Source organism: Meles meles, chromosome 6 (genome assembly GCF_922984935.1).
Source record: "Meles meles chromosome 6, mMelMel3.1 paternal haplotype, whole genome shotgun sequence".
Classification (NCBI taxonomy): domain Eukaryota; kingdom Metazoa; phylum Chordata; class Mammalia; order Carnivora; family Mustelidae; genus Meles; species Meles meles.
In genome coordinates, this window is record NC_060071.1 from 67948718 (window position 1) to 67971395 (window position 22678).

General features: G+C 37.3%; 1 protein-coding gene across 1 annotated transcript in view; it reads left to right on the plus strand.

Moving 5' to 3' along the window:
• TRIM69 (tripartite motif containing 69) overlaps positions 1–22678 on the plus strand; it is a 35833-nt gene that overhangs the window by 1840 nt on the left and 11315 nt on the right. The window contains exons 2-4 of the mRNA XM_046007857.1: positions 18430–18906; positions 19915–20010; positions 22129–22362. Coding sequence (XP_045863813.1) covers positions 18430–18906; positions 19915–20010; positions 22129–22362 — 807 coding nt within the window. The remainder of the gene's footprint in view (positions 1–18429; positions 18907–19914; positions 20011–22128; positions 22363–22678) is intronic.

The window sequence follows — 22678 nt, forward strand, 5'->3', positions numbered from 1 at the left end:
CTCTGAGAGGTGGAATAGCTTTCCATTAAAGCCACTTAGATGGTGTCTCATTGCTGGGATCACAAATGGAGATAAGGTGGTTATTTCTCGTGCATTAGGCTTATAGGCAGATGATGTTTATTTCTTCTTTTGTAGAGAATCCCAACTCAGAATTGGTGATATGTCAATCTCAAGATTAGACCGCACCTTGAATCTAAATGAGCTGGCTTCCCCCTCCCTCACAAAAAAGGGTGGGTGGGTAGGCCATTCCAATCAGGGTTTCTCTTTCTCTTAAGCTAATGATGATCAAAGCAACTGACAAACTGCCACGGAATCTGCCAGACCTCACTCTGGCCTTGCTGTATCTCCCCAGTGCCTGAATTTTCTTCCTTCTGTCATGCTCTGAGCCCATTCTTAGCAAACTACCAGGTCCCTGACTCCTGGTCTGCAGCTACTCTGGGCATGTTGTGCTCTGATCCAAGTACCTGCATCTGCCCTCTGGTGGCCTGATGACAAGAGCTTAATGGAGGTGAGCGATCCTTCTCTAACTCAGCTCATTTTCTAGGCATAGTGTAGAAAACTGGATCACAGGAGGAGGTATGGATTTTAGATCATGAAAGGAAATTCAGTGAAATATTTAATTTGTGACAGATTATGTGACAGCTGCTATCCTCTCTTCGGGTATTGGAATAACTGAGAATTTATTTATTTTTAAGATTTATTTATTTATTTTAGAGATGGGGGATAGGAAGGGACAGTGGGAGAGGGAGAGAGAATCTCAGGCAGACTCCCCACTGAGACCCGGGGCTCAATCCCACCACCCTGAGATCACTATCTGAGTGGAAATCAAGAGCCGGCTGCTTAATTGACTGAGTCACCCTGGTGTCCCTGGAATAATTGAGAACTTAGATAAGAGAGATCAGTAGGTAAGTAGTGATGCCCAACATAAACTTGAGAAAAATAAAACTAAATGCCGTAAAAAATTTATTAACTAATCACTTAATTTTTTTAATATTCTAAAGATAGTCTTATTTCACAGTATACATGGATCTGTTTCTTTTTTTCTTTTTAAATTTTAATTCTATTACAGTTAGGATATGGTGTTATATTAGTTTCAGGTGTGTAATGCAGTGATTCAACAATTCTATATATTACTCAGTGCTTACGAAGGTAAGTGTACCCTTAATTCCCTGTCACCTATTTCACCCATCCTAATCACTTTATTTTAGATTGAAAATTTACTATGTATAACTTGGTTTGCCAGTTATGCTATCACATTTGGTATTTCATACTTATAATAGAACTGATATTCACAGGAATTAGACATTTTTCTTGTCTTCCAGCTACTTATTTTTATCTTTAGCTGCATCTTACAAAATTGACTGAAGAACTAATGATTTTATTTTCACTACAGTGAAGTCTGGGGTTATTTATGCCTGTTAGAATTCTGAAAAGTTATAAATGGAATTAGCATTAGCTAAGATATAATTTTTAAAAAATGAAATTCCAGTATAATTAATATTAGAGTTTTATTAGTTTCAGGTGTACAATATAGTGACAGGACAATTCTATACACTACCCAGTGATTATCACAATAAGTGTGCTCTCAATCCCCTTTGCCTATTGCATCCATCCCCCACCCCACCACCTTTGCAATAACCACCACTCTGTTCTCTATAATTAAGAGTGTTTTTGGTTTGTCTCTTTTTTTATTTGTTCACTTGTTTCTTAAATTCCACATATGAGTGAAATCTTATGGTATTTTTCTTTCTCTGACTGGCTAATTTTGCCTAGCATTATACCCTCTAGAGCCATCCATGTTGATGCAAATGGTAAGATTTCATTCTTTTTTATGGCTAAGTAACATTCCACTGTGTATATATACCATCTCTTCTTTATCCATTCATCTATCGATGGATGCTTGGGCTGCTTCCATAATTTGGCTATTGTAAATAATGCTGCAATAAACACATTCCTGTATCCCTTCAAATTAGTGTTTTTGAATTCTTTGGTTAAGTACCCAGTAGTGGAATTACTGGCTCATATGGTAGTTCTATGTTTAATTTTTTGAGGAACCTCCATAAAATTTTTTTCACAGTGGCTGCACCAGTTTGCATCCCTACCAATAGTGTATGAGGGCTCCTTTTGCCCCACATACTCAACAACACTTGTTGTTTCTTGTTTTTTTACATTAGCCATTCTGACAGGTGTAAGGTGGTATCTCATTGTGCTTTTGGTTTGCATTTCCCTGATAATTAATGATGTTGAACATCTTTTCATGTGTCTGTTGGCCATCTGTATATCTTCTTTGGAGAAATGTCTGTTCATGTCTTCTGTCCACTTTTAATTGGGTCATTTGTTTTTGTTATACAATTATAGGAGTTGTGTAAGTTCTTTTTATATTTTGGATATTAATCCTTTATTGGATATGTCAATTGCAAATATTTTCTCCCATTCAGTAGGTTGTGTTTTAGTTTTGTTAAGGGTTAAATATTTTTAATTGAGTTCCTTTAAGATGTCTTCAGAGCTAAAATAAAAGAAGTTATATTTGTCTGAACTAAGTGTTTTCTTGATAGACAAAAGAAAATGTATATTTACAAAAGGAAAGCTGAAAAATACATTTCATTTTCCATTTCTTATAAAGTTTCATTAAATGTATATTAGTCATTAAGATAAGGATTTAATTTCCTCAGTTTTGGAACCTTTAGATTTGCTCTTACTCTTCCCTATCCTTAGTTGATGAAACACAGTTACATGTATTTTGTTTATAACTTCTAGAGGGAAAAATGGACACTATTGTCTATTTCTACTATACACTTATTACTATTATCTATTCTTACTGCACTCTTTTTAAGGTGAAATTAGTAAAAATAGACACTTTCCCATAATAATAAAAAATTGTGTAATAGTAAGTTTTCCATTATTTGAAATGTTCACACAGCAGGTAGGAGGGTGTGAATTAAATGACTTCTGATCTCTTTTAACTCTGAGAAGCTCAGACTAAGTGAAAAAGTTTATAATCTTTCTTTCTTTTAAGAGTTAAAATGGCAGGGGTGCCTGGGTGGCTCAGGGGGTTGAACCTCTGCCTTCGGTTCAGGTCATGATCTCAGTGTCCTGGGATGGAGCCCCACATCAGGCTCTCTGCTCAGCGGGGAGCATGCTTCCTGCTCTCTCTCTGCCTGCTGCTCTGCCTACTTGTGATTTTTCTCTCTATCAAATAAATAAACTTAAAAAAAAAAAAAGAGTGAAAGTGACCGGCCACATGAAGCGTGACTGTATCTTGCTCTTGTGTTTGAGCCAGATGTACCACATAATTTGTCTTCTATAGATGAATTGTATTTTTCTGCTCTTAAGGTTAATTCTTCAGAAACCTGCCCATCAGAGTTTTAAAAAATTACTTTGAAGAAATAAAAGTTTTTGAAAAGTAACAAATGACCTTTAAATATTCTACTAACCATGATTTCAAAAGTTCACAATCCAAAACTTCCCAGGGGAGTAAAAACTGGGAAAAAATAAGCATTTTTCTGCAAGTTTCCAATGACTTCATTGTGTTACTCCTTCCTTGCCTTTTCTCTGCTTTATGAGAATATACAAGGTGAGTGAAAGGAGGTGGATGTGTTTTCTTATAAAGTGATTGCTGCCAGCCAGGTACTTTCTAAGGATGATTCCTACCCTATTCCTATCCTATCCTATCTAAGGATGATTCCTATTTAATTTCTCTCCTTCTACCTTCAGGTTAGACTTTCCCTAAGGAGCTAGAGCTGTCACTGGATGTGATTTCCTAAGATTTCCAGATAGAGAAATTTCAGAATCACCTTTGTTTTCCAGTTTTCAGACTCTCCTATTTTTCCCTCTAGAGTTGCAGTAAATTGTTCCAGCAATTTTGCTGGAGTTTGATCCATTTATTATTTTTTAAATATTTCATTATTATTTATTATTTATATATTATTAAATATTATTTATAAGTATATACATAAAAATAAATATTCATTTATAATTTATATTTTTATAATATAAATAATAAATATAAAGCACATATAAATAAAAATAAAATCCAATAAATTATTTTATAAATTTTGATTATATATTTACACATAAAATATAATAAGAATATTAATATTTATTATATATAAGATAATATAATAAATATATAATTATATATAATATAAAAATAAAATAAAAAATAAATAAATAAAAATAAATTTATAATTTATTATAAATTATAAATAAATACATTAAAATTTATTTTATTTATTTTACTTTATTTTTTTTAAAGATTTTTAAAAGATTTTATTTATTTAGAGAGAAAGGGAGAAAGAGAGAGCAGGAGAAGGAGGAGGTATAGAGGGAGAGGAAGAAGAAGCAGACTCCTTGCTGAGCAGGGATCCTGATGAGGGGCTCAATCCAAGGACCCTGGGATCATGACCTTAGCTGAAGGCAGACATTTAATCGACTGAGCCACCCAGGTGTCCCACAGGTTTGATCCATTTAATAAATCAATTGCACAAAACACTGATTGGCCCTCTGCTGACTCAATGATTAGGAAAATGGGCTTTGCGGTCAGATAATCAGTTCAAATCCAGGCTCTACCACTTAATTACTGTGTGACCCTGGCAAGTTATTTAACCTAGGCTTCAATTTCCTTCAAAACGGCAGAATAATACCTATCTCAAAAGGCTGTTATGAGGATTAAATGAAATAATGTGCAAAAAGCATTTTGCATAGTAAATGGTCAGTAAATATTAGTTAATATGATTAAACTAATACCTTGTTTTATAGAAGAGGCTATATTCTTGAAAGAGTAATTGGTAAAACCTCAATTGGAAAGATGAATTAACAATCAAATTACAAAAAATCATATAATGTCAACAATAACATTAAATAGATGTCTTCACATATGTGTATGAGTCAGTGGTTTTTCACAGTCACAAAGTTGTACAACCAACACTACTATCTAATTCTAGAGCATTTTTCATCACCACAAAAAGAAATTCCATACCTATTAGCAGTCACACCTCATTTCCTCCTTGACCCAGCCCTGGAAACCACTCAAATACTTTAAATGTATTTTAAAAACATATTGAATAAAACTCCTAGATGGTATCCATTTCCAAAAGCTACTGCATTCACTAGGACTAACAATGTGCTCTGGTAGGCAACCTTTCTCTTAAATCATTAATTGGCCAGGTTCTCCCACAACTTTTATCTTATTCAGAATGCATCTAATTTTAAAGTTTTCTAGACAGACTGATTGGCTTAAAATTCAATACTTTTTATATTTGCATATTCTCTGAAGGGCATATGTTTCTGAGTTTGATCTTCTAAGCACATATTGAGAGGGTGAATAATTAGATTTTTTTCTTTTTCCATAGAATTGCCCACTCAGCCTAGTGCAAAAAAAATGGAAGAATCTTTTTTTTTAAACTCTTTTTTTTTAAGATTTTATTTATTTATTTGACAGACAGAGATCACAAGTAAGCAGAGAGGCAGGCAGAGAGATAGAGGAAGGGAAGCGGGCTCTCCACTGAGCAGAGAGCCCGATGTGGGGCTCGATCCCAGGACGCTGGGATCATGACCTGAGCCAAAGGCAGAGGCTTTAACCCACTGAGCCACCCAGGTGCCCCAAAAAATGGAAGAATCTTAAAAAAAATTTGGGGGGTTATCTTTTGGTTAATGGAACTTAAATGAGTCATTGGTAAGTTAAAAGTTTTCACTGTACAACAGAACCATGGGACTTCATAAGGCTAGAAATTAGACTAGAAATAGGAGTTTGTAACATGTATAGAATTTTGAAATCTAGGGACTTTTTAGTAATAAAAAAAACCCCACACAATTTATTTGGTAGGCAATGGAAAGCAAAAGCAGAATTTGAGGCAGAGAAGGGTTAGCAATTATTATTTCTACTGTTATTAACTAGACTTTGTAACTGACTAGGTGACGGGAAAGGAAGAAGAGAATACCCAAAGATAACTCGTATTTCAAAACTGGGATATTGATGGTACAATAAATAGGAATAGGGAAGTCAAGAGAAGGAACTGACTTAGGGAGAAATAAAAATTATGTTTCAGGCTTGTTGAGTTTCAAGGACCCAGTTGTAAGCTCAGAGATGTGGGCTTAGAGATACAGATTTGGGAGCACCTCCCTAGTCACCTCTATAGAGGTTGCACACAACATTGGGAATGAATGGCTCACTTGGGAAGAAGAGTACAGAGGTAGAAGAGAACTGAAGCTAGACCGTGGTGATTGCTTACACTTAAGAAAGTGAGAAGAGGAAGAGAAACTGACCAAGGCATATGAGTGGGCAGAGACAGGAGAACTAGATGGTATCATATTACAGGAGTCAAATGAGAGAGACTCGAAAGTCAAGGAGGAGGAAGATTGAGAGTAAGTCATTATATGAATGTTTAGCAAACTCCATGACAAGATTTCAGAAAACAGTTTTTATACTGTGCTGAGGTAGAGGGTCTATTAACAAGAGCAGAGAGATTCAGACAAGTTATCTTAAGAGGTAAGCACACTTACCATGAGGATAAATATCCATTCTTCCAACTTGTTTGTTGAGCCCCTTCTGTAGCAAAGAATTGTGCTAGGCATCAGAATCCAAGAAGAGTCATAGGACAGTGCTGTGATTAGTGTAACATAGACATTCTCCACATTTGTTTCTCTCTAGAATTCTTGTCTTTACCAATGAACTGGCTCCATCTACACCTGCATTTCTTCTGACTTCTACTTAAAATTTAGCTCCTAGATTCTGTTTCCTTTAAAACTCTTCATGCCCAAATCAAAACCACAATGAGATACCACCTCACACCAGTCAGAATGGCTAAAATTAACAAGTTAGGAAATGACAGATGCTGGTGAGGATGCAGAGAAAGGGAACCCTCCTACACTGTTGGTGGGAATGCAAGCTGGTGCAACCACTCTGGAAAACAGCATGGAGGTTCCTCAAAAAGTTGAAAATAGAGCTACCTTATGACCCAGCAATTGCACTACTGGGTATTTACCCTAAAGACACAAACGTAGTGATCTGAAGGGGTATGTGCACCCGAATGTTTATAGCAGCAATGTCCATAATAGCCAAACTATGGAAAGAACCTAGATGTCCATCAACAGATGAAGGGATAAAGAGGTAGTATATATATACAATGGAATACTAGGCAGCCATCAAAAGAAATGAAATCTTGCCATTTGTGATGACGTTGATGGAACTAGATGCTTATTATGCTTAGCGAAATAAGTCAGTCGGAGAAAGACAACTACCATATGATCTCCCTGATATGAGGAAGTGGAGATGCAACTTGGGGGGGGGTTTGGGGGGTAGGAAAATAATAAAGGAAACAAGATGGGATCGGGACGGAGACAAACCATAAGAGACTCTTAATCTCACAAAACAAACTGAAGGTTGCTGGGGGGAAGGGGGGCAGGAGAAGGTGGTGGGGTTATGGACATTGGGGAGGGTATGTGCTATGGTGAGTGCTGTGAAGTGTGTAAACCTGGCAATTCACAGACCTGTACCCCTGGGGATAAAAATACATTATATGTTTATAAAAAAATAAAAAAATTCAATAAAAAATAAAAAATAAATTAAATTCTTCATGCCACGACTTTTCACGTCCCAAATTGTACCTCATGGCTATCTATACGATTTGCTTCAACTGTCAATTTCCTGATTCTATTTCCAAAGTTAAATTCGCAAGAGGTTCTATATTGCCCAGATCATCTTTTTGCATTAGGTCACACCTTGGGTTGTCAAATGGGTCAGAAGCCCACCTGTATTTTATTCACCTATACCTGGGAGAGGGTAAAGGCTGCATGATAAATGTAGTCTCCCCCCCTCCTTTTTTTTAAAGGTCTATTTATTTATTGAGAGAGTGTGTGAGAGAGAGAGAGTGAGTATGAGTATGAGCAAAGGCAGGAGGGGCAGAAGGAGAGAGAATCCAAGGCAGACTCTGTGCTGGGCACAGAGCCCAATGCTGGCCTCCATGTCACTACACTGGGATCACAATCTGAGCCTTAAGCCAAGAGTCAGATGCTTAACCAACTGCACCACCGAAGTGCCCCATGAATGTAGTCTTGACCTTTAGCATGGACTGCACGAATGACAGCAACTAGATGATTAACACATCTAGTAGGTACTGGGGATGAATCTTGGTTTAAAAAATCTAGGTGTGCAAAGAATAGTGCATAGCCTTTTCTGTAACACAGTTTAATATGGACTTTGAGTCCCCATTCCTATAAGTTGGAGAGGAATCCAACTTGTAATCTTTGAGGAGAGGCATCCACACTGATTATTACTGAAAATACATTACCAGATCTGGTCAAGATGGTATATGAAGGACATATTGAAATATCTCTATAACCTACTTCCCCCAAAACATGTAGAAATGTTGGATAAAGTGTCATAAACAATTTAAGCTTTGGTTTTCAAGTGGTAGAATAAAAACAGTGGTTTCATTTCTTCTTCTCTCAGAAACTTATCCTTCTGTAACTCAAAACTACAAGAAGAATGAAAACTAGACAAACTCTACTTGCAATATAACTAGAGACATCTATAAGACTGGATTACAACCCTCTGAAGGGCTACCATATCAGTATAGTGAAAGTCATACAGGAATGTAATAATAGATGCTTAGGGATGCAGATTTTATACAAAGCAAAAGTGACATAGCTCTCCAAAGAAAGTGCCTCAAGACCGGCAAGCACGTGTACAGAACAATGAGAACAGGCAAGCAAGCTAAAGCAGGAGCTTTCATGTACCCATTTATCACCAAGATTTGAGACACAAGAAAAGTGAAGGTGAACAAGGGCAAATAAGCCATATTTGTGGAAAGCAGTCTGTTGGTGAGGAAGAGTGGAGGAGACGGACTACATTTTAAGCAACCCTGCAGTGCTGATCATGGGGGAAAGTAAGGGCTATGAGAACTCATATACACATTGTTTCATAAAGAAAATAGCCTCAGATATCCCTTTCTCCACCCTCTTGCAAATTTCTTGTAAATAGCTGATACAGGGAGAACTAAAGATGTCTCTTCATTCAAAGATATTTAAAGAAATGAGAAATAAACAGCATCTATAAAAAAGAATGGGAGAAAAAAAAAAAAAAAAGAATGGGAGAAAATGTCCAGAGCAAAGCACAGTTTAAAAATGTAGTTAGAAAATAAGGAAAGGAAACTAAGAGGAAAGGAGGCTAAGAAGTTCTGATGTTTGTCTGATTGGAGTTACAGAAAAGGAGACTGGAGAGCATGGTGGAGAGGTAATATTCAAAGAGAAAATGGATATAGTAGATCCAAGCAGGCAAGATCCAGGTTTGAGGAGATCTGGTGTCAGGGATAGTGAATACAAGTAGTGTACAAGACTAGGGAACCAAGGTCTATGGACACAAGCCAAAGCACTTGGACAGAAAGAGATGAAAATCTAGGTATGGGAAGAGAGCAACAGAAAAAGTCATCAATGAGAATGGAATTTGATGATGAGTCAAATAATTTTTAGCCATGTTCCCCTGTCTAGGATAGATGTGAATATGAGAAGTGCTAAGTCCATAGATAGAAGCAAATACAAACTTCGACCTGGAAATGGGGGGTCAAGAATGAGAAATAAAGCAGCTCTGGACACTCAAATTTTCAAGGAGGAAGTGTAGTAGATGGAGAGAACTCTGGTCTTAGAATTCTTTGGATTCCCTTGATTCTATCATTAACTTGAGAATCAGAAGAAGTTATAAGTTCTAGTTTCCCTTTCAAGAGCATGAGACATAACCAATCCTCAGGGATTCTGCCTCAGAATATAACTTCTGTCTATATTTAACTTTTTCATTCTTCAGAGGACATAATATACAAGTTGAGAAATAATACATGTACATTTAATATTTCTTACCCCTCATATTAATCTTCCTCACTTTTTGTCTATCTAAGATATGATCTTTCAAGTCCCACCTTAGTGATCTTAAATGTTTCTTTTGACTCCTACACCCTACTCAAGTGTCAGGGACCTATTAATGCTCCCCTAAAACATTCCTATCTCCACTATACAAATTATACTCCTACTTTGAGGAGGTCTCATCTCAGTCCCCATTTTTTTTTACAGTTTAATTTATTTATTTTTCAGCATAACAGTATTCATTCTTTTTGCACAACACCCAGTGCTCCATGCAAAACGTGCCCTCCCTACTACCCACCACCTGTTCCCCCAACCTCCCACCCCGACCCTTCAAAACCCTCAGGTTGTTTTTCAGAGTCCATAGTCTCTTATGGTTCGCCTCCCCTTCCAATTTTTTTTTTATAAACATATAATGTATTTTTATCCCCAGGTGTACAGGTCTGTGAATCGCCAGGTTTACACACTTCACAGCACTCACCATAGCACATACCCTCCCCAATGTCCATAACCCCCTCCCCCTCTCCCAACCCCACCTCCCCCCAGCAACCCCCAGTTTGTTTTGTGAGATTAAGAGTCATTTATGGTTTGTCTCCCTCCCAATCCCATCTTGTTTCATTTATTCTTCTCCTATCCCCCTAACCCCCCATGTTGCTTCTTCATGTCCTCATATCAGGGAGATCATATGATAGTTGTCTTTCTCCGATTGACTTATTTCACTAATCAGTCCCCATTTTTATGCTCCTGGGCCACAACCTTTCAGCTTTAGCATTTATTTAGGAAAGGTTATGAATACACAGAGTTGGCCATGGTATATGCTGGGATCAATGGGTGCTCGCTTTTGAAAATCGGTGGGCAAGGTCATTTTAGGAAATTTGGCAGAAAACCTTATAGAAAGCAGAGCCCAGAATCCTGAAATCTAAGCAGTCAATTGTAATAACTAGGTCCTCCACACAGTTAAGTCAGACAAGCCCGACTGGGCCCCTGAGACTCAGGAATTCAATTCTGGTGAGGGTATGGCCTGTGAGATAAAACTATCACAACTCCATGCTGATTCCAGAGCACAGACAGGCCCAACTCATAGCTGGCACTCCGACGAGATAGGATAAAGGTGAGTGGAATGGGACAGAAGGGCAATACCAGCCCTAGACCTGGGCAATGGCAGGGGGGCTCTTTCCTGGGCCTGTGCTTTGAGGCTCCAAGTCTGAGCCTCCTGAACTATTTTCTTCTTTATATGACAAGGAATGAATGAGACTAAGGAGCTTATATTCTCTCCTACTTTGAATCACATGTCATGTACCCAGGACTAAAATTCTCTGCCCAAAAGATTCTGATCCCACTACTGCGGCCTCCATAGCTCCCAGCTGTGTGCCCGAGGGGTAGCTGTGTGCAGGTGTGTGTGTGTGTGTGTGTGTGTGTGTCTTGGTTGTATGGACTGGGTTTTCCACACACATGATTATGAGGTATATGGGACAGAGTAAGGAGTCTGGGAAGTGAAAAGAAGAATGGGCTAGGGGCTTCTAGTTGTATTTTAACCTGACCCACAAATGTTAGTGGATGTGAGCTGCTTATAGGCAGAATCTCTATTTTACTCATTTAGAACAGAGCTGGCATTATTGAATGTGTACTTCATCAGACTCTTAGGCATTGAGATCAAAGCCACTTCTGGTGGTACACATCAAACAGTAGCCATAATATGGCATTATGCAAAGCAGGATACTGTTCAGTAAAAAATTTTGGCTCTAGAGTCAGATATGACTTCATTTTTTTAAATTGTAAAATTTACATAAAATTAGCCATTTAAAGTGTTTAATTCAGTGACTGCTATTTAGCACATTCACAATATTGTGTACCCATCACCTCTACTTAGTTCCAAAATATCTTATGGCCCCAAAATAAATCCCATACCTGTTAACCAGTCACTCCCCATTTCTTCCTCCCTCCAGCTTTTGGCAACAACTAATTTGCTTTTTGTTTCTATGTATTCATCTTTTCTGGATATTCATACAGATGAAATAATATGCGAATTTTGTGCCTGGCTTCTTTCACTTAGCATAATGTTTTTGAGGTCCATCTATGTTGTAGCATGTATCAGTACTTTATTCCTTCCTCTGATGGGATAATCTTTCATTTCATGGATATGCCAAATTTTATTTTCTTTATCCATTTCATTGGCTGATGAACATTTAGGTTGTTTCCAACTGAGACAAGTGTGAATAGTGCTGCTATTAATATCTGTGAACAAGTTTTTGTTTGAACACCTGTTTTTAATCTTTTTTGGTATACGCCTAGTTGTGGAATGGTTGGACATGTATTAATTCTATGTTTAACATTTTGAGGAACTGCCAAACGTTTTCCACAGTGGCTGTACCATCTTATATTCCAACAAAATGTATGAAGTTTCTGATTTCTCCAGGTCCTCACCAATGTTTGTTATTTTCTATTAAAAAAATTATAGCAATCCTAGTTGGTATGAACCAACCATTGTGGTTTCTATGTGCATTTCTTTAATTATGTTAGCATCTTTTATATACTTATTGGCCATCTGTCAATCTTCTGGGGAGAAATGTCTAATCAAGTCCTTTGCTCATTTTTAAATTGAGTGTTTGTCTTTTAGCTATTGAATTTTTAGATTTCTTCATATATCCTGGATATTTGACCTCTATCAGGTACAAGCTTTACAAATACTTTTCTCCAGTCTTTGAGTTGCTTTTCATTCTCTTGTAAAAAAAAAATCCTAAAATTAGTTTATTTTCTTGTAATATCTTTATCTGGTTTTAGATATTTTTAATTATCCTGATAATTTTATATTTAGATATTTAGATATATTTAGATAATTTTAATATTTAGATTTTTTAATTATCCTGATAATTTTTCAAGCGAGCATTTAGGCTGTTCACATTGAGAGTGATTATTGAAAGATATGATTTTATTGTCATTATGTTACCTGTGAAGTCGTTGTGTCTATAGATTGTCTCTGCAAATTTCTGTTCTTTATCACTCTTGGGTTCTTTCTCCCTTTATAGAACCCCCCTTAGTATTTCTTGCAGAGTTGGCTTGGTGGTCACATATTCTTTCAGTTTCTGCCTGTCTTGGAAGCTCCTTGTCTCTCCCTCCATTCTGAATGACGGCCTTGCTAGATAAAGTATCTTTGACTGCATGTTCTTCTCATTTAAGTACCCTGAATGTCTTGCCAGCCCTTTCTGGCTTGCCAGGTCTCTGCAGACAGGTTATGCTGATGCTTCTCCCTCTTTGCATAAGAAATCTCTTTCCCTTTGCTGCTTTCAAGATCGTTTCCTTGCATCTAAGATTTGTGAATTGTACTTTATATGTCATGGCATTGGTCTTATTTTGGGAGAGGTCCTCTCTGTCTCTTGGACATGAATATTTGTTTCCTTCCCCAGATTAGGGAAGCTCTCAGCTATGATTTGCTCAAATATATCTTCTAGATATCTCTCTCTCTCTCCATTCCCTCAGGGATCCCAATAATTCTGATTTTGAGATATTTCATTGAGTCATTAATCTCTCTCAGTTTGACTCTTTGGGCTTTAATCTGTTTTTCCCATGCCTCCTGGGTTTCTTTTTTTCTATCATCTTATCTTCTAGCTCACTAATTTGTTCTTCTGCCTTGTTTAACCTGATGATCAGAGTATACAGTTTAGACTGCATTTTATTCATAGCATTTTAAAATTCAGCCTGGTTACATCTCATTTCTTTCCTAAGAGATTCTATATGGTCATTAATATTTTTCTCAAACCTAGATATCGACTTCATAATTGTTACTCTGAAGTCTATTTCTGGCATCTTGGTTATATCCATATCCATTAGGTCTGTGGCAAAGGCCATAGTCTCTGGTTCTTTTCTTTGTTGGGGGTTCTTCCTCTTAGTCATTCTGTTGAGAGGTGGTTGAGGGAATGCAGAGTTCGAATATTAACAACAACCCAAGCAAGATGCACCTGTTTTATAGGGACCTTAGGGTTGTCCTCCTCTTGTTCTTCCAGTCTGTCTTCTGGGGGAGGGGCCTGCCACGCTGTTACTCAGGCAACCTTGTTTGGGCAGAGTTGCTCTGCTTTCTGGGGGGGCGCTGTGTGCTCAGTGAAAACCAGCTTTGGGGGGCTTCTGCTCTCTGGCAGCTTTTCCTGACAGCTTTCTGAATCTCTTCCGAGAGTCAGAGCAGAAGTGACTTCATCCAAACCTCTGTTTCAGAACAGAGATATCATCAAGTTCTTTCCCCACTGCTACTTGTCTGAGAGTCTATGCCCAGTCTCCTGCATGGGAGGTTTTTGCATTTTCTCACCTTCCTGGTGCAAGTTTATGAAGATTCCCTCCCCTATCTTCCAATATCTGCTCACAAAATCACAGCTCCCCTCTTCATACCTCGAGACTAACTGCCAGAGATAGTCTGTTTGTAGACTTCTTACATCTCAGGCTGATTTCATGGGTGTTCAGAATGGTTTGGCAGAAATCCAACTTAATTCAAGGGACTGATTGAAATAGGGTCCTCTACTCCTCTGCCATATTTTCCCCTCCTTATTGGTAGGTTCTTGATTACTAATCTCTTGTTATATGTCTATTCATATTTACTATTTTTTCTTGAGTCAGTTTTTTTTTAAAGATTTTATTTATTTATTTGACAGACAGAGATCACAAGTAGGCAGAGAGGCAGGCAGAGAGAGAGGAGGAAGCAGGCTCCCCGCCGAGCAGAGAGCCTGATGTAGGGCTTGATCCCAGGACCTTGAGATCATGACCCAAGCTGAAGGCAGCGACTTAACCTACTGAGCCACCCAGGTGCCCCTCTTGAGTCAGTTTTGGTAGTTAATATGTTTTTAGGAATTTTTCCATTTTATCTAGGTTATCCAATTTGTTGGCATACAATTCTTTACAGTGTTCTCTTATAATACTTTCCTAGTTCAAAGGCCTTTAGTAATATCTCTACTTTCATTTCAGATTTTAATAATTTCAGTCTTCTCTCTTTCCTTTTAAAAAACATTAGCTTACTAAAGGTTTGTCAATTTTGTGGATGTTTTCAGAGAATCAACTTTTGGTTTCATTCATTTTTCTCTGTTGCTTCTCTAGTCTCTATTTCATTTATCTCCACTCTAATCTTTTTGTCCTTCTTTCTGCTAGCTTTGGATTTAGCTTGTTTTTTGTTTGTTTGTCTGGTTGGTTGGTTTGGATTTTTTTTTTTTTTTTTTGGTTTTTTGCTTTTTTTTAACATAGAAAGTTAGGTCATTGATTTGTGGTCATTGTTTTTTAAAGGTAGGTGTTTATCACTATAAATTTAGCTGTGAGTACTGCTTTCATTCTCCCTCTGGCACTAGCAACTTGCACCAAGAGTACAGCCATCTTCATGGCTGTCAACAATTTAGGGAGTGAAGAGTGGTATGTGAATGATTTAAAATGCAACGGTTACACTCTTACTACCATGTGGCAGCTTCTTCCTTAAGTTTTCCCTTGGTTATAAGTTTTTTACTGATCCCAAAGTTCTGCAAAAGTTCATTCTGACAGTTTTGCAGGTTTAATAGTTGTTTTTGTGGAGTTCTCCCTGAAGTTCCCAGCCAGGCAACCCTGACATTAACCATTTTTCCTGGAAAACCTACCACTATAAAATACCCAGAAATGCCAGTTAAGATGTAACAGACATCCTTTGAAATCCATACTTTGAAATGGAGTGTACAAAAAGTAAAGAGAAATTCCAAAGTAAAAAAGAAGAATATAGAACTGAAAAACATCAAGGTAGTTTAGAGTTACTGAGAGTGAGGAAACCTCAGATTTAACAATCCTTAGACCTGCACCAAGTAAGGAACTAGACCTGAGACTTTTGAATAAAGCTGGGACATTTGAAGAGCTACAACCTTGGTGAAGGTGTGGCAATGAAAGATAATAAAGAATCCTAACTATCTTAATCTGGGGTATTTACATAAAGTTCAAAACAGAAGAAAAAACTAAACACTATATTAGCTAGGGATGCAATCATAGATGATAAATAATAGAGAAAAGTATAGTAATGTTTAAGTCAAAAAAGCAGAATATTGGCTATCTATGAGAAAAAAGACATATGCAATTGGAAAAGAACACACAGGGTCATCAAAGGTATTGGTAATTAGTGTTTTACTTTTTGACCTGGGTGGTAATTACAAAATGTTGCTTTGTTATTCTTATTTAAAATATATAAATGCTGTATATACCCTTACGTATGTATATCTCAATAAAAAGATAATAAGAGAATATAGTTTTATACAAATACACTTATAAACTTAGGCAAAGTAAATTCTCAGAAAAACATAAATTACCATAACTGGGTCAGAAAACTATGGAAAATCTAAATGATCCCATAAGTATTGAAGAAGTAAAACAGTACTTCCAGATAATGCAAAAACAAACAAACAACAACAAAAACAAAATGAAGCATCAGTCCCAAAGGTTATGCTGGTGAATTTGGCCAAATACTCAAGGAACAGATAATTCTATTATTTTTACACAAACTCAAAGAGAAAAAGAAGGCACACTCCCTAATTAATTTTTTTTAAAGATTTTTAAAATTTATTTGACAGAGATCACTAGTAGGCAGAGCAGCAGGTAGAGAGACAGAGGGGGAAGCAGGCTCCCCACCGAGCAGAGAGCCTGATGCAGGGCTTGATCCCAGGACCCTGGGATCATGACCTGAGCCGAAGGCAGAGGCTTTAACCCACTGAGCCATCCAGGCACCCCCCCTAATTAATTTTATGCAGTTAGTATAACTTAGATAAGATACGAAAAACAGACAAGGATGGTTTAAGAAAAGAAAATTAAAAGCAATCTCAGCCATGAACATAGAGGTTGAATCCTAAATAAAATACTACAAAACCAAATCTAAGAATACATGAAAAATATATCATGATCAAGATAGGTTAGATCCAGGAAAGAAAAGTTGGTTTAACATTAAATAACCTGGAAAACCCCTTGCATATATAAACCAGGAAACATGAAAAAGAATGTTCATAGTAGTATTGGTTGTATGGCAAAACACCAAAACAGTCCAATTGTCTATCGACAGTAAAATGAGTAAATACAATTTTCACCAATAGAATATCATATGGAGGTGAAAATGAATGACTTTCAGTTATGTGTATTAACACAGATAAATCTTAAAAGTTACACTGAACAAAGAAAACAAAACAAATCCATATAGATACATATATACATATGCACACTTATATTTATATATATTTATATATATATATATATATATATATATATATGAATTGGAATGTTCTCAGCAACACTATTTATAATGGCCTGAAACTGTTAACTACCTAGAAGTCTTTCAACAGTAGAATGGAGAAATAAATTACGGTATATTTACACAACAGATGAATGGACTACAATTACACAGAATTATATGTAAAAATCTCACAAATTTAAGGTTGATAAAAGAAGTCAGCAACAGGGCGCCTGGGTGGCTCAGTCATTAACTGTCTGCCTTTGGCTCAGGTCATGATCCCAGAGTCCTGGGATTGAGCCCCACCTCGGGCTCCCTACTCAGCGGGAGGGCCTGCTTCTCCCTCTCCCGCTTCCTCTGCTTGTGTTCCCTCTCTCACTGTCTCTCTCTGTGTGTCAAGTAAATAAATAAAATGTTAAAAAAAAAAAAAGAAGTCAGCAACAAAAGAATAAATAGTGCATGCATTTATATAAAATTCAAAAACAGGCAAAACTAGTATATAGTGTTGGAAGTCAAGACAGGGGTCAGTCTTGATGAGGGATAATGACTTGAAGCAGGCATATGGGAGACTTCTGGAACGCTATTAATTTTGTTTCCTGATCAGGGTGATGATTACACAGGTGTTCATTTTGTGAAGAGTCATTTAATTGTATGCATGATTCTGCATTTTTCTCTATGTATGTTATTTCTGTAATGTGTTCTTTTTTAAAATTTTTTAAAGAGTTGAAAAAGAAAAAAAAATTTTTTTAAAGAGTTTATTTATTTATTTGACAGAGAGATCACAAGTAGGCAGAAAGGCAGGCAGAGAGAGAGGGAAGCAGGCTCCCTGCTGAACAGAGAGCCCAATGCAAGGCTCCATCCCAGGACCCTGAGATCATGACCTGAGCCGAAGGCAGAGGCTTTAACCCACTGAGCCACCCAGGCACCCCTCTATAATGTGTTCTTAAAAAAGGAGGATGAAAAGACTAGAAGATATTATGGTTGGTGATATTATATCACTGCGGAATCTGACCTTCCAATTCTTTGTATATGACTTCTAGAAAACAAAACAAAACAAAAAGGTAATAACCAGTAGAACAAAAGTTGAAAATAAAACTTTTAACTAATACATTGGGAAAGTGGGTGGAAAGAAGAATATACAATAAAAAACATTCTTAGTTTGAATACTCTTTCTTTTGCCTTAGTTCTCTGTTAAAGTTTAAATAGTGTTGGGAGTAGAAATAACATTAGAAAATGATGAATTTATCAGATCACTTTCAAAGAGGAGATTGGTGCTTTTACTCTGGCTGTACCTATTCTCAGTTCCTTTAAGCACTCTCCTGGAGTGCTGAAACGGGCAGCGGGAAAGTGAAACTCATTTTAGTTGTTCTTTTCCAAAGGTACCTTCCAGACCCTGCTCCAACATCGACCCAGGCAACTATGAGGAAGTGCGTGATCTGATCACCCAGATACCCTCTAAAGTGCAGATACAAGATATTACTAAGGAGCTACACTGCCCACTGTGTAATGATTGGTTCCGTGATCCATTGATGCTGAGCTGTGGCCACAACTTCTGCCAGGCCTGTATCCAAAACTTTTGGAAGCAGCAAGCAAAGGAAACATTCTGTCCTGAGTGTAAGATGCTATGTCAATATAGCAACTGTACATTCAACCTTGTACTTGAGAAGCTGGTAGAGAAGATTAAGAAGTTACCCTTACTCAAGGGCCATCCACAGTGCCCAGAGCATGGAGAGAACCTGAAGCTATTCAGTAAGCCAGATGGGAAACTGATCTGCTTTCAATGTAAAGATGTTCGGTTGTCTGTGGGGCAGTCTAAAGATTTCCTGCAGATCTCTGATGCTGTCCATTTCTTCATGGTGGGTAAGCCTTGGACCTTGAAAAATGCCTTAGGAAAGCTGGGAAAAATCTTTTGTAGGGTTTCTTCTCTCTGCCAACCTTTATTCAGATGATTATTAGTAAGCTTAGAAAATACAACATATCTTGCGAAGTTCTTTCTCTAGAGTTTGCTGATTATAGGAAAGGAGCAGTGGAGTAGCTCTGGCCTACTCACTCAATCAATCAAATATTTACCTATATGCTGCCATGAGAGAACTCTATTAGACCCCATGTAGAGTATGGATGTACAAGATATTGCTCTTATTATAAAAGTCTTGAAATTTAGTCAAGTTTAAAATGAATAAAACAACAGAAGCAAGATAGTCTACTATTGAGAGCTAAATTTTGTCACATTTGTAATTCATAAATATTTAGAATTTCAAAGAAGATTAGAGAAAACTGAAATAGGGGATGTATGGTGAATGAAAGCTTGAATTGGGAAATAATTTACATTTGAATGGGCAAAAGGAAGAAATGAGTATTTTTTTTTAAGATTTTATTTATTTATTTGACGGAGGGAGAGAGATCATGAGTAGGCAGAGAGGCAGGCAGAGAGAGGAAGGGAAGCAGGCTCTCCACTGAGCAGACAGCCGAAGTGGGGCTCGATCCCAGGACCCTGAGATCATGACCAGGGTGGAAGGCAGAGGCTTAACCCACTGAGCCACCCAGGCACCCCAGAAATGAGTATTCTAAATGATAACAATATAAGTAGAAGTATAGTTAGTGAGAACAGTATTACTAGAGTAGAAAATGTAGAGTTATCTTCTTCAAACCCCTGTAGTAAGCTAATAAGAGCATAAAACTAAGCTTTTCTGTGACTTGTTATTTTCTTTACAATTCTTTGAAGAAACAGGAATTATGACTCAGGGGAAAGGAAGCACTTGCAGCAATAACTCGCTTTTTTTCCCTGACACCCTGGGGCTTAGAGATACACCTATGGCCCGACATCTCCCAAGTTAGTGTGGATTAATTCTATGTGGTATCTCCAGAAGGAGCTCACCACCCATCAAGGTCAACTGGAGGCAACCCTGAAGGAACTTCAGTCCCTGAAGAATATGCAGAAAGATGCTATTGCTGCTTACAAGGTAAGAAGCAGGGTAGAGGGGTTATGAGATAGAACTGAAACACCTTGTTTGTAACTTCAGCTATATGAGTAGAAAGTTTCCTATACATATATTAATAATTAATATTAATTAATAATTAATATTGATTATATTAATTAATAATTAATATTAGTTAATTAATAATTAATAAATGGCACCTGGGCTATAGAATTAGAAAGTCGACACTGTATGAAATAAGTTCTCAATGGCTGATCAACACAGAGAATAGACTGACCTTTCCTGTTACATCCTGATACTTCTGATGGCTCAGTCACTAGGTGATTGTTCTGAGGTCATGATCTGTCTCATCTTTCCTTTTATATATGGCAAAAAAAGGGATTTATCAAAAGAATCCACTAAAGATTTTTATGCCCTAAGAAATATCTTTCTTTTCTTTGGGTTTATAACCAGACTACCTCTGACTGCAGGTCTCTCGGATTGCTGTTTTTTACCATCCAATTTGATCTTTCTTAGCTCCCCCCAAACTAAATAAACTATTGCCTAGAGCTTCACAGGAGCTCTAGAAGAACATTAATAGTTAGAAACTTGGCAAAGCAGTTCCTAGGTTATGGGGCCAAACTGGGGGTTCTATTTCTTCATTAATTATTGTATGGAAGAGAATCTTCTCTGGCTTTTGGCATCTGGAATATGTACAATGAGAGAAAGAAGAAGGATAGATGGAAATAATGATGTCTCCAGAAAATATGATTTCAACTCATTTTGAAAATATGAGTCTAGTTCTAGTGGCTATGTGGAGAGAGACAATGAAAGGATAATTTTAGAAGGCTATTGCAGTGATCCCAGAGAGTAATGATAGTAACTTGGACTAGAAAGGCAGCAGAGATAGAAATTAGAAATAAACAACTTCAGCATATGCTTTAGAGAGTAAAACAAACAAACAAACAAACAAACAAACCCAAAAAACCTGGATGTGGTGACTGATTAGATGGGATGGGTGAGTGGAAACATCAAATAAGACAGTTGAATACAGGAATCTGGAGCTCAGAAGTTGGTTTAGGCTGGAAATAAGAAGTCAGCATAGAGATTGACTTAAATCTGTGGAAGGAGAGGATATTACCTAAAAAGAGAATATACAATGAGAAGAGGAAAGAGCCCCAGACAGAATATCAAATAACGCTGATACTTAGAGGTTGGTTAGAGGAGACAGAACCAACAAATAAGGCAGAGAAACAGTGATGAAATAGGTAAAAGGAAAACTGGAAAAGTGTGAGCTAGAGAATAGAATGAATTTTAAGAGTGCCATTATAATGATGGACCATAAAATCCAAGCTGGGTAAGAGGAGACATGGAGACAGAAGACAATGATGAACAGAAATGGAAGAGGTCAATGAATAAGAGGTTTCGATGAGACCCAGAAATTGTTGCAATAGAATTACCTGATTAAGTGAACATAAGAAGTTAATTTTGGAGAGAGTGAAATTGCTGGGGATGATAAAGTCCTGTGTGATTAAGAGAATGAGTTGATAAAGGTGGAGCTCACTAGAAATGAGGAGGATAAGGATCTGAGAAGCCTGGATGTCAGAGGGTTCACCCCTCAGGATGTTGCAGTTCCTTAGGAAAGGGGTAAAGCAGTTATCAATTTCAGTGCTTCAGACATTGCCTATCTCCTGCTTCTTCTATATTGTCCTGGAAGCAAAAGCTCATCTCCCCAACTCTGATTTCTAGATAAGAATAGTTCTTTCAGCCTCCTTATGGCCCCAGTTTAACAGCATCACTTGGTAGACATTGGTTTGTACTTCTGGGTAGGAGGGTACTATCATTCATTCTAGAATGTTTAATTAATTAATCCCACAGCCTTATTTAATATGGCATTGGTTACCACCCTCAGTACTGAGATAGGTACCTAGAGACCACTTTTGACTAATATATTCCTGAACTATTGAACTATGAAAAATAAAGTAAGTCTCCCGGAGGACTCCTACTATTTAGTATGGTTGAGTGATGATACTCAAGAGCCATTTTAATGCATCTTCCTGTTAAATGGTATTTCCCAAGTTGTATGAGTATTGGTGGTGTGGGCCCCCATCCCCAAGTGCTAGTCTCAGTAATTACCAAGGTGATGATCATGGAGGTTTCCAGGAAAACAAGCTACATCTGCAGCAACACATCTCCTTGGAGTTTCTAAAGCTACATCAGTTCCTGCACAGCAAAGAAAAGAACATTTTAAATGAGCTCCGAGAAGAGGGGAAAGCCTTGAATGAGGAGATGGAGCTAAATATGAACCAACTTCAGGAACAGTGTCTCCTAGCCAAGGAAATGTTGATGAGCATCCAAGCACGGATGGAACAGCAGAATCCCTTCGAGTTTCTCAAAGTGAGACTCCGTATCAACATAATTATGGGTACAATAGTTGGGGAAAGAGGGTAGAAAGATGTAGAAACAGCTTTTCCCTACCAGGAGGGGGTAAGAAAAACCTATTTTAGTCCTCTTAAGATTCTCAGGGAGAAAAGCAGAAGGCTACTTTTGCCTTACACTCATAAGAAGCTTTACTTTCACCCTCCTAAGAAAGATAATAAATGCCATTAATAATGGTATCTATTAATATTTTAATATTTCTTCATAAAGAACTTTGAAGTTCTTTTTTTTCCTCAAAATTTTTTTCTCAACTTTTTTTCTCAAAAATAAGAAT